Below are 12610 nucleotides of genomic sequence, written 5' to 3' on the forward strand. Positions count from 1 at the left end.
AAAATATATTTTTTATTTGAGATTCTCCAAATAACCACCCTTTACCTTGATGACAGCTTTGCACACTCTTGGCATTCTCTCAACCATCTTCATGAGATAGTCACCTGGAATGCATTACAATTAATAGGTGTGCCTTCTTAAAAGTACATTTTCCTCATAGCATTTCAGTCAATTAGTTGTGCTGTGACAAGGTAGGGGAGGTAGCCCTATTTGGTAAAAGACCACATCCATATTATGGCAAGAACAGCTCAAATAAGCAAAGAGAAACTACAGTCCATCATTACTTTTCCACCTGAAGGTCAGTCTATACAGAACATTACAATAACTTTTAAAGTTTCTCCAAGTGCTATGATGAAACTGGCTCTCATGAGGACCACCACAGGAATGGAAGACACAGAGTTACCTCTTCTGCAGAGGATAAGTTCTTTAGAGTTACCAGCCTCATAAATTGCAGCCCAAATAAATGCTTCAGAGTTCAAGTAACAGACACATCTCAACATCAACTGTTCAGAGGAGACTGTGTCGTAGTAGTAGTATTTGTAGTAGTAGTAGTAGTAGTAGTAGCAACAGGGAGTCGTGTGTTGCTAGGTAATGACATAATTGATGGCACTGTTAATGAATATGTGTATGTTGTCTCATATATCATGGGCAGGATAGGCTCTAACAATGGGAATCCCAAACCATCCGTTGTACAATTGAGCAATAAGGCCGAGGAGATGTGGTACATGGTCAATATACCACGCCTAAGTCCAGTTCTTACGCACGATGCAACGCGGAGTGCCTGGACACAGCCCTTGGCCATGGTATATTGGCCATATATCACACTCCGCCGCTTCCAGATTTGGAGAGGTTTCAAATCTGTGTCTTCTAACAGACACTATTTTTCGTATCTCTGTCACCCAACAGTTTCTGGATCATGGTGGTTCGAAGACAGTGGTTTGTGTAAATCTGTGACGGGCCAGCTATTTTGCAGATCTTTGGCAGCATTTTTGCGGTGGGTGTTCACTCCCATTGGCTCTTTTGTGTACCTGACATGTACCTTACGTCGACAGACACATTGGTTGCACGTTGTGAATTTGGTGTCATTCTGTATACTATGCCAAATGAGAGGGGGGTTGTTATATGTCAGTTCAAACCAGTCCAGCGTAGCTGCTAAACAATCCTATATTCTTTGGCATTCCTGTTTCTCACTGAACCATACAAGTCCTGTAGAATTATGTTCAGCTCCGTTTTTGTTGTGTTTCCAAACTCACAATGCACCCTTTTTCTGCACAACAGTCAGTGTAGCAGGTAAGTGCCCACTTTGTTAGCTTGTTAGCTCACAATGTCCTTTTAGTTTTGGTTTCTCTCAAGTTAATCTAAAGGCTTATTTTGGCATGTCTAACTATTGTTGATGAAGCCATTTTATCAAGGTGAAAGGCACAACGACATAAAGGTGAAAAGGCTAAATGTCATAGTCATGGTATACGGTCTCACATACACACGGCTAAATGCTGTTTTAGCCCATCAGTATCGAGTATCCAAACTACCCGGTTTATAAGGTCTGACATACCAATCAGCCAATCAGAATTCAGGACTCAAACCACCCAGTTTATAATGAACAATAATTGTAAAAATGAAATGCCTTTTATGGTGTCTAACAGAGTTGACATAAATCCAGTTAGTTGCATTTTATGAGCATTTCTTTTTGGGGGGGCGGGGTTGTTACTTTACATTTTCTTTATTTTACCTTTATTTAACTAGGCAAGCTCTAATACAATAAATTAACTGACTTGGTGAAAATCCCTTCATGTACCGAACTTGCTTACCACTTTTTTTCATGTGGTTTTGTCCTTCACAGTCTCCATGAAATGATGACCTCTTCCTAAATATCAAATTATTAATTTTGTGTATGGTTTCCTAGAAACAAGGGTGTCTCAATTTACACCTTTGGGCTCAACTTACCCCACTCCCATACAGTGTAATCCACTTGAGTAATGACTGCCTGAGTTATCTTACACTACATACCCAATGCTCAGATTTCACAGTAACCCTTTTTTATCTCCCCCTTTCAACAGAATGGTACAAACCGAATGTTGGCCTCATCGCGGCTCTCCTCACAATCTCAACTGGAGCTGCCATATCGTGTCCAGAAGCGGGAGACACCAAATGCTTTGACTTCTAAACGGGTGACCTCAGTTTGCCCAGAGACCTCAGCGGGAATGGAGGTAGTGTCCAGAAACATGCAGGGAGATCGTACAGAAAACATCCATACAATCCCGGTGCAGTAGACACTGCATGTGTATGAACCAACCTCGGAAAGGTCACCCTAATCAGTGTATGGTGGCCTACTTTCTACCAGTCATATGAGACTCTGGGGAAGACGTTGTGCGCAATAAAGGGAGTAGGTTGATATTGTCTATGTGATTATGTTTATTTAATGCAATGTAGTTAGACTGTCTTGAGTAGGATGGGACGTCATAAATAGTTTGATCAAACGCAATTGTCGAATACGAAATGAGTGAAATAAAACATTGGGACTTTGGATGTTATCTTTAATTATTTGTTTAACTGATTGTTGTGTCCGTTCACAAGATAATGACCAATCACTAACTGGGTTTTTGAGTAATCTATCTGTCTAAGCCTTCAGGGGGAGGGTTCTACTAAGCTAACATATGGAATTGTTTTAAGATGGTCATACCATGGATCATTTAGCTATATCATTTAGAATTTTAGGGCCCCTGTAGGTATCCCCCCAAAATACTTAATAAAAAATCATATATATATATACACTGCTCAAAAAAATAAAGGGAACACTTAAACAACACAATGTAACTCCAAGTCAATCACACTTCTGTGAAATCAAACTGTCCACTTAGGAAGCAACACTGATTGACAATACATTTCACATGCTGTTGTGCAAAGGGAATAGACAACAGGTGGAAATTATAGGCAATTAGCAAGACTCCCCCAATAAAGGAGTGGTTCTGCAGGTGGCAACCACAGACCACTTCTCAGTTCCTATGCTTCCTGGCTGATGTTTTGGTCACTTTTGAATGCTGGTGGTGCTTTCACTCTAGTGGTAGCATGAGACGGAGTCTACAACTCACACAAGTGGCTCAGGTAGTGCAGCTCATCCAGGATGGCACATCAAAGCGAGCTGTGGCAAGAAGGTTTGCTGTGTCTGTCAGCGTAGTGTCCAGAGCATGGAGGCGCTACCAGGAGACAGGCCAGTACATCAGGAGACATGGAGGAGGCCGTAGGAGGGCAACAACCCAGCAGCAGGACCGCTACCTCCACCTTTGTGCAAGGAGGAGTATGAGGAGCACTGCCAGAGCCCTGCAAAATGACCTCCAGCAGGCCACAAATGTGCATGTGTCTGCTCAAACGGTCAGAAACAGACTCCATTAGGGTGGTATGAGGGCCCGACGTCCACAGGTGGGGGTTGTGCTTACAGCCCAACACCGTGCAGGACGTTTTTCATTTGCCAGAGAACACTAAGATTGGCAAATTCGCCACTGGCGTCCTGTGCTATTCACAGATGAAAGCAGGTTCACACTGGGCACATGTGACAGTCTGGAGACGCCGTGGAGAACGTTCTGCTGCCTGCAACATCCTCCAGCATGACCGGTTTGGCGTTGGGTCAGTCATGGTGTGGGGTGGCATTTCTTTGGGGGGCCGCACAGCCCTCCATGTGCTCGCCAGAGGTAGCCTGACTGCCATTAGGTACCGAGATGAGATCCTCAGACCCCTTGTGAGACCATATGCTGGTGCGGTTGGCCCTGGGTTCCTCCTAATGCAAGACAATGCTAGACCTTATGTGGCTGGAGTGTGTCAGCAGTTCCTGCAAGAGGAAGGCATTGATGCTATGGACTGGCCCGCCCGTTCCCCAGACCTGAATCCAATTGAGCACATCTGGGACATCATGTCTCGCTCCATCCACCAACGCCACGATGCACCACAGAATGTCTAGGAGTTGGCGGATGCTTTAGTCCAGGTCTGGGAGGAGATCCCTCGGGAGACCATCTGCCACCTCCTCAGGAGCATGCCCAGGTGTTGTAGGGAGGTCATACAGGCACGTGGAGGCCACACACACTACTGAGCCTCATTTTGACTTGTTTTAAGGACATTACATCAAAGTTGGATCAGCCTGTAGTGTGGTTTTCCACTTTAATTTTGAGTGTGACTCCAAATCCAGACCTCCACGGGTTGATAAATTTGATTTCCATTGATCATTTTTGTGTGATTTTGTTGTCAGCACATTCAACTATGTAAAGAAAAAAGTATTTAATAAGAATATTTCATTCATTCAGATCTAGGATGTGTTATTTTAGTGTTCCCTTTATTTTTTTGAGCAGTGAATATTGAATTTGACCTTTACTACTACAGCCCATAGAAAGGCATTGAATAACACATTTATCATGAGAAGAACAATTTTCAGGATGTCTCATGGTCTGACAAACCCTTCTGTAGCTAGGCCACCTTCCACTGCAGATTCGGAAGGTCGACATAGGCGGATGCGGTGGATTAGGAAGCAGCCCATGCAAAAACATATCTCTAGGGCCCCCCGAGAGGCGCAGTGGTCTAAGGTACTGCATCGCAGTGCTATAGGCATCACTACAGACCCGGGTTTGATCCCGGGCTGTGATCAAGAGTCACATAGGGCGGGTGCACAATTGGCCCAGTGTCGTCCGAGTTAGGAGATTGTTTTGCAGGGGGGGGCTTTACTTCATCGCGCTCTAGTGATGGCGGGCCGGGTGCCTGCAGGCTGATCTCGGTCGCCGGGTGAACGGTGTTTCCTCCGACACATTGGCGCGGCTGGCTTTCGGGTTAAGCAGACGGGTGTTAAGAAGCGCGGTTTAGCGGTTCATGTTTCGGACTACGAATGACTCGACCTTTGCCTCTCCCGAGCCCATTGGGGAGTTGCAGCGTTGAGACAAGATAAAAATTGGGGGAAATGAAAAAATATTATGTTACTAACATTGACGCATGGGTGTGTCAATCGACTCTTATTAATAATATAAATAAAAAGTAATATCAGTATAATGGAGTTTAATTATCTGAAATTCCAGAATGCTCAACATTGAAGTTTGATCAATGAAGGCACAGCTAGATGGTGCCAGAGAGGCATGTGAAGTACACAAAATTCAGAAAAAAGGCAAACATTTCACACACTAGAGACAGTGATTTAAGATCTCAAATTAATTAATTTAGTTATTTTTGGTGTTAAGTCAATTGTCACAAATTATGTAGAATCTGGTCACAACATTATTTCCTTCTAATGGTAACAAAAGCAAAACCAAGCAAAGAAAAAACTATTAACAGGAAACTTCTCTAAAATGTAAACCTCTGACAAACAAGTATATCCTTTTGAGTTATGTGACTGAAGATTGACTACTGTTCCTTCTACTTCAGTACACTATGAAAGAGACATGTCATGTGTTAGCAAAAAAAGGCCTATTTTTGTTATGACAACACCACAGGAGGATGGTGGCACCTTAACTGGGAAGGACGGACTCATGGTAATGTAATGGTATAGAACTCAAACACATAGTTTCCATGTGATAGCATTAAAGTCACTCCATTCCAGCCATTATTATGAGCTGTTCTCCCCTCAGCAGCATCCTGTGACACATCATCACTTTCATAGCATACATAAATCACCTAAAAGGAATATGAAGGCATCACTTGTTCATAGCACCACATAGTGTCAATGGTTTTCTCCATTCAGCTGCCAAATCAGCAAGTGCCCAAAGTTCATTGATTATGACCATGACACTGCCATCTATGAGTATGAAGCTAGAGCAATATGCCCAACAACCACTGATACATGTAGATGCAAGCTACAAGCTGACAAAGGTACAGAGCAGATCCTTAGCTAGCTTTCTTTAAGGTTGGTTTACGTTTTCACACTTTTTCTTTTTCCATTTATATTCCTTAAACATCAGTGCAGAAAGATAGAAATGTTGGCCTTGTGAGGAACTGGCACTTGTACATTATTGGTTACCTGTGAATTATGGTGAATAATATTGGGGAGAACAGGTATTGTTCCTGAAATAACAGTGATACTTTCATTGTTTTCCAGTGAATCTACCAAGGCAGTGTAATTCAACTTGCCTATTCTTCTTTTTTTTGTCTTGGGAGGGATTGAAAAATAAACGTAAATACAGGTCATCAATCCGACTGTAAATCAGCTGTGTAGGTCTAAGAGTACTGCGTAGCACCGTGGATTGGTATGGGTCTGGTTTGGGTGGAGAGTTGACAGTCTCTAGAAACGCCTGCTGGAGCTGGTGGATGTCATGGACTTGGTGATTGTGGCACCACCGCCGCTGCCGTAGCTGCTGCTGCCACCACCATAGCTGCTGCTGCCGCCGCCGTAGCTGCTGCTGCCGCCACCATAGCCGAATCCACCTGAGCCTGCGCTGGAGTAGTCTGGGTACAGAGAGACAGTGGGATCAGTTTAATCTGCTGTAAAGCCAGAGGATATTCGGGTGTCAATGATGCATGTCAAACTTGGTGTGTATTAGTCAGAATAACAGAAAAGGTTCTAAAGCTGAAGTGTGAAGAGCATGCCTATGTCTTATATGGTGACACAATGAGAAATTATATCAAAAATGGTATTACTGCCACCAGAGCTCTGCTGCACATGGATTGTTGCAGATGCACCACCCGAGGATATTCTGTGAACAGATAAGTGCAATGTTAGCGAACTTTGGATAGAAAGTTGCTAAGTAACATTGCTAACATGCTAAGCTAAGAGGTTAACATCTCAACTATCCAGCTTCCACTTTCACTCACCTGCTCTCCTCTCCCTCCAGCAGCTTCCTGTAGGTGGCAATCTCAATGTCCAGGGCCAGCTTGACATTCATCAGCTCCTGGTACTCGCGCACCTGGCGGGCCATGTCCTGCTTGGCTCTCTGGAGAGCATCCTCCAAGTCCCTGATTCGGAGCTTGGCGTCCTTCACTGCCAGCTCACCGCGTTCCTCTGCCTCAGCGATCTGAGCCTCAAGGTTGGCCCGCTGTGGTAAGAGAACATTTCGCATTAGCATTAGCCTTTGCTGTTAGCAAACCTCTCATTCAAAATACATGTATATAATTGTGGCTAATGGTAATACGCTAGTGAACCATCTTGCTTGGACATCAGGCATTTATGGTCAATCCTCTCAAAGGAGGTTCTGAAATGAGATTGCACCCTCACCTGACCCTTGACGGACTCAATCTCGTTCTGGAGACGAGCGATCATGCGGTTCAGCTCGGCGATCTCAGTCTTGGTTGAGCGGAGGTCTTCACCATACTGTCCAGCAGAGCTCTGCATCTCTTCATACTGAGAAAATATGGGAGGAAATATAAGAGAATGAAAAGGAGGGCGGTGAAGATTGATGAAGTGCTCACAGCAATGTTGCTTATTTTGCATGAACGTGTTCTGGTAAACTATGTTAATATATTTTGATCTTGCAATTGAAAGCTGGTCTTGGCTTACCTTCTGCTTGTACCAGGTCTCGGCCTCAGCTCTGCTGCGGTTGGCGATGTCCTCGTACTGGGCGCGCACCTCAGCGACAATGGAGTCCATGTCCAGGTTACGGCTGTTGTCCATCTCTACCACCACAGAGGTGTCCTTGATCTGGCCCTGCAGCTCACGCAGCTCCTGAAGAACCAAGAGAGGATTAGATTTCATCCGGCATCTAATTCACTGACTAACACTCATGCTATCATGATGTAGTTTTGAAGCTCTCCAAGATTCTGATATTGAAGATCTACAGTATGTGTTGAATGGTAAATGTGAAAAGTTCATGAATGGTTCGTACCGCCTCGTAGACGGCCCTGAGGAAGTTGATCTCATCCTGTAGAGCGTCAACCTTGGCCTCCAGCTCCACCTTGTTCATGTAAGCACCGTCAACATCCTGGAGAAGGAGAGAGCGGAGTTAATGGATGATGTAATAACTGTGACATGAGTTATGGAGAGATATGTTATCTCACACACCTTCTTCAGCAGGACAAACTCGTTCTCTACTGAGGCGCGCTTGTTGATTTCATCTTCATACCTGGTGAAAAAACGAAGGTAAATATATCATGCAAAGTCATCGGTCTGGTTGCTAGTTACACTGAGGTTAAACAAACTATTGCTTATACTAATATGGCCAGTTGTCTACTTTTCATGCACATCCGACATATAGACAACTTACTTGTTCTTGAAGTCCTCAACTAGACCCTGCATGTTCTTCAGCTCCCCCTCCAGCTTCATCTTCTCATTGCCCAGGCCGTCCAGCTGTCTGCGCAGGTTGGAGATGTAGGCCTCGAACATGGCGTCGATGTTGGAGCGGGTGGTGGTCTGGTCCTGCAGGAGGCTCCACTTGGTCTCCAGCATCTTGTTCTGCTGCTCCAAGAAACGCACCTGCATGGACAAAAGGGAAATGGTCAGTGCCATTGACTGAAACTTGTGAATGAATGGAGGAAATAAGGAAGGAAGGAAAGAAGGAAAGAAGGAAAAGAGGAAGAAAAGCACGAACAAACAAATTAATGAATGGGTGGATGAATAAATGAATGTGCATGAACCTGCATGGACAAAAGAGAAATGGTCAGTGAGTGAGTGAATAAATGGATGAATGTGGTCATTAATGAATGATGATGTGTGATGGATGGATCCATGAATAAGGCTTCATAGACTCTACATTACGATTTAATTGTCAGTCTTTCTCCTGGGTAGACTTCTGTAGATGTTTTAAAAGGAAGTGGAAAGAATGGTGCTCCAAGGGTGTGGCAAAAACATAACTTCTCCTAGGTCAACCTTGTAGTAGACTTGCAGTAAAAGCCACATCTGTACCTGCATAGATAGCATCACAGCTTTGTGTTTGAACAGGCACACCCTGTCCAAGACTTTGTTGATATAAGTGATGATGACATATGGTAATCTAGGGGTAAACACAGAGTCTGAGAAGCCAACATCCTGGGAGGTCAAATTCATCTTAATCCCATCGATAATCTGCCCTGAGATGTGTAGCTCTCATTGTTCACCCTCAAAACAAAACAGGGCCAGTGAGAGAGTGTTTATTGGCATGCCAAAGCATATCTAAACTTTCCCTGACAAGGAGTGGCTCACTGTGTGTGTATGTGGGATTAACCCTAACTCACTGTGGGTGTTTTACCTATCTCTCATAGCTATGAGTCATCTCTTTTGCTCTGTTTCACTCTGAAGTCCACGCATTCATTCCAGACTTTTTAAAAAAACAAAGAGTTTGGACTATGTGGGCACTCTGTCCACACAACCACACCCTGCAGGCATGCAATGGTTGAGTCAGAGGGAGAGATGGGTCTCCACCCTTGTTTAGATAGCAGCCAAAGAGGCCGTTAAAGTCACAGGACCTGACAAGGCTTCAGGTTATCTTTATTGTATTATTGTTTACTCCTGGGTGGGGTCCTTTTACAACTTTTGTGAAAGCTCAACACAAATGGACATAATCAGAAACAGCCTCTGCACAGTATATACCCTTTTCTAATCCCAAAGGTCATAATTAATTGACAGATTCAGCAGTAGATATAAGATTTACAGCTCCCTTGTCTTACTATCTATTTCTTATGTCAGAGTGTAAATTGTGGGAGATATGACATATGTGACATAAGGGCTGTCAGCAGAAACATAAACATTCCAGCATTTGGAGAACAGCTTTACTCAGCTCTATACAGCCAATAAATGCTATGCTGTTATATTAGCAAGCTAATATGTGAGGTGAAAGCCAACGCTAACTTGTATTTGTCATCTTTCTGGTTTACTCTATTGATTGTGATCATTGCACGTCAATACAAACTTCAAGTATTTCATGGTGGTGGTCAATGTCAATGATCTATTTGGTTACATGACAACAGTCTCACATGGAAGCCTACAGATAGTATAGCTGGAAGGGAGAAGCACCATGATAGCATTCTCAACACAGGGTTCAGAATTTTTCATTTCAGTGCATGATGAAGTCAAAAGAACAGTGTACAGGCACTTATTTTGCGCACTTCAGTATAGACAGTAAAATTGTGTGCAGTTGATATTGATGTGAATGCTTAGCATTTGAAGCACAGGCAAGGTGAAGACGCACAGGTTAACTGAAAGGAACTGACCTTATCGATGAAGGAGGCAAAGCGGTTGTTGAGGGTCTTGATCTGCTCCTTCTCATGGGTGCGGACAACCTGGATGTTGGGGTCGATCGCCAGGTTCAGTGGTGCCAGCAGGCTCTGGTTGCTTGTGACAGCTGTGATGGTGGCGCCATGGAATCCGCCACCCATACCACCACCATAGCCAGCGCCGAGACCACCACCGTAGCCACCTGCGCTGCTGCTGCTGAAGCTGCTGCCTCCGCCCATACCCATGCCACCACCGAACCCGGCGCCAGAATGGCGGACAGACCCGCTGCTCATCCGGGTGGATCCGGGAGCAGCCAAGGACTGGCTGGTGAAACTCTTGCGAATGGTGGTGTTGCCCCCCATGCCGCCGCCCATGCTGCTGCCGCCGCTTCTGTAGCTTGTCCTGCTGAAGCTCATGGTTGCAACTTTAGGGTAGTGTTGACTCTGCTTTACAAGCCTGAATTCTCAAAAGAGAGAGCAACGGAATAAGGACAAGGAGGCTTCAAATAGGAGAGTCAAGTTCCTCAAGTGACGATCTGGCTGACACCTCGCTGGTTTTATCCTGCTCTAGAGTCAAGGGGAGGAGCATTCACCTGAAACAGGGTAACCCACTTTTACCTTCACTCTCACAGTCTTTCCGTCTCACTGCCCACTCCTCCTCCTTCTCCCTTGATTCCCTGAGGCTGTGGCTGGCAGGAGTGGCCCATCCTGTCAGACTGGTAGGGAAGGAAGAGTGGATGTAAGCCCTGACACACCCTGCTTCTGGTCAAAGGGGAGAGAGAGAGTTGTGCGGGGGATTGGAGAGATGAGAAGAGAGTAGACGAGGAGTTGGGGTCAATTGCCTTTTACAAGAGGTCTCTTCGAGAAGGAGTCTAGCTTTCTGTCACAGAGCTACGAGAAAGTGAATGAAGTACAATGAAGTACAAACTTGGAGATACTTTATTGTAGTGTCACTATGTGTGGGAGACATCTTTATGTGTTTACAGAACTTTTAAAAAACATAGCTTATCAGAAAAGGCAAGCCTATTGTATAGACACAATACACACACACACAGGTACAACAGGGGGAGTTAGAGAGGCTTGAACAAAATTATTTTCTTAGGGCATATGCAAATAATAAAATGTATACATGTCTACAGGGTGGTCAAGTTCCCAATCCTAGAGTACAGTCTTACACATACATGAACAATGTATATTACTATTTTTGGCAGTAATATACTCATTTACTCTGACTGATTTGACCAACTTCAGTTCACAACACCTTGTTTAGAATTGCATAGACATTTGAGTTGATGCCTTTTTAACCTATAGTATTGACATTTCAATAGAAAGAAAGAAAGAAAGAAAGAAAGAACGAAAGAAAGAAAGAAAGAAAGAAAGAAAGAAAGAAAGAAAGAACGAAAGAAAGAAAGAAAGAACGAAAGAAAGAACGAAAGAAAGAAAGATCAAGTCACGCAAAAACATCTGACTGGGTGTGGTTTGCTGTTTCTGTGTGGCGATCCTGTGATTACAGCCAGTCAGAGCTGTGCTCTGGTGACTGGGACTTTCTAGCCCAGTGACACACAGGGGGAAGAGGGTGTGAGTTTGGGTAGGCCAAGGCAGAGATGGGCTTGGCCTTCCAAATCTACGTTCTCTTTAATTTGATCTTTTATGCCGCAATTGAAAATACCTAAACAATGAGACACCCAAGCCAAAACACATATAAGGTATATCATACAATCAAATTAAATCTGTAATAGAATGTGCACATTTTTGTCATAAGGGTGACATGTAAACAACCCGGCTCCAGCTGTGCTAATATCTAATTCTAATAATCCAAACAATAACAGTAAGCCTAGCTCACACACAAACAGAAAAGTATGCGTAATCTAGTCTGGGACATGTAGTCAGTGTGTGTTTCATATTAAAATGAGTTGATTATGTGAGCTGGTGTTCATGTACAGTACTGAAGGCATGCATGTTGGTGTATCTAACAAGCAAAATGTGTAACTCAATGCTGCCCTTACCCCTCCCTGGTATGTACAAAGTACATGGCCCAGCTGTTGACACACAGAGCATGCATGGAGTGATACGTAAGTCTCTGCCTGTCTGTTTCTCTGACAGTCAGTCACCCCAAGCATTTCCTGACCTTTTCTGAATGTTGGTGTTTAGCTTCAGTGCATAACAGTTATGGTGCCGTAATACCATCCTGAGCAGATTCAAATGTCAATACCCTAGGTTAAAAGTGGGTGTGCAGTCCATTATCCCATCAGAAGGGTTAGTAATGTGACAGTAACAGGTGTATCAATGGGATGTTTTAGCATTACATAACAAAAATGAAGTGGGTTTGGCCTGCTGGTACCATGACGAAACCAGCATGTTTTAGAAATAAAGTTTTAATGTGTATCGACTGCTGTGTCATAGCTGTCTCGAGTTATTGGAATATTGGATTTCCGGATATTTCCTTATCAGGTAATCGTGGCAAATTTTGCAATTTAATGCAATAACAGAACAAGAGATACCACACTAATAAATAATCAACAAT

General features: G+C 43.9%; 1 protein-coding gene across 2 annotated transcripts; it reads right to left on the bottom strand.

Moving 5' to 3' along the window:
* Positions 1 to 5014: 5014 nt before the first annotated feature.
* Positions 5015 to 10629, bottom strand: LOC112246247 (intermediate filament protein ON3-like). 2 transcript variants are annotated; one of them, XM_024414548.2, is made up of 9 exons: positions 10084 to 10629; positions 8163 to 8371; positions 7961 to 8021; positions 7785 to 7880; positions 7460 to 7624; positions 7178 to 7303; positions 6778 to 6998; positions 6610 to 6659; positions 5015 to 6411 (listed from the first exon to the last, which is right to left on the bottom strand). In XM_024414548.2, the coding sequence occupies exons 1-9, from the start codon at positions 10501 to 10503 to the stop codon at positions 6248 to 6250; spliced, it is 1512 nt and encodes a 503-aa protein (XP_024270316.1). In that variant the 5' UTR covers positions 10504 to 10629; the 3' UTR covers positions 5015 to 6247. The 2 variants fall into 2 exon arrangements, with proteins under 2 accessions (XP_024270316.1, XP_024270315.1); XM_024414547.2 differs by having other exon boundaries at positions 6604 to 6659; positions 10084 to 10628.
* Positions 10630 to 12610: the final 1981 nt, after the last annotated feature.

Source organism: Oncorhynchus tshawytscha, linkage group LG07 (assembly GCF_018296145.1).
Source record: "Oncorhynchus tshawytscha isolate Ot180627B linkage group LG07, Otsh_v2.0, whole genome shotgun sequence".
Taxonomy (NCBI): Eukaryota; Metazoa; Chordata; class Actinopteri; order Salmoniformes; family Salmonidae; genus Oncorhynchus; species Oncorhynchus tshawytscha.

Excerpts from the sequence above, each read along its gene's own strand:
- LOC112246247 (XM_024414547.2), bottom strand. The coding sequence starts at position 10,503 with ATGAGCTTCAGCAGGACAAGCTACAGAAGCGGCGGCAGCAGCATGGGC. Across the intron at positions 7,881-7,960 it reads AGTTTGTCCTGCTGAAGAAG|GATGTTGACGGTGCTTACAT; the intron begins GTGTGTGAGATA and ends CTCCTTCTCCAG. Across the intron at positions 6,412-6,603 it reads GCAGCAGAGCTCTGGTGGCA|ACTACTCCAGCGCAGGCTCA; the intron begins GTAATACCATTT and ends CTCTGTACCCAG.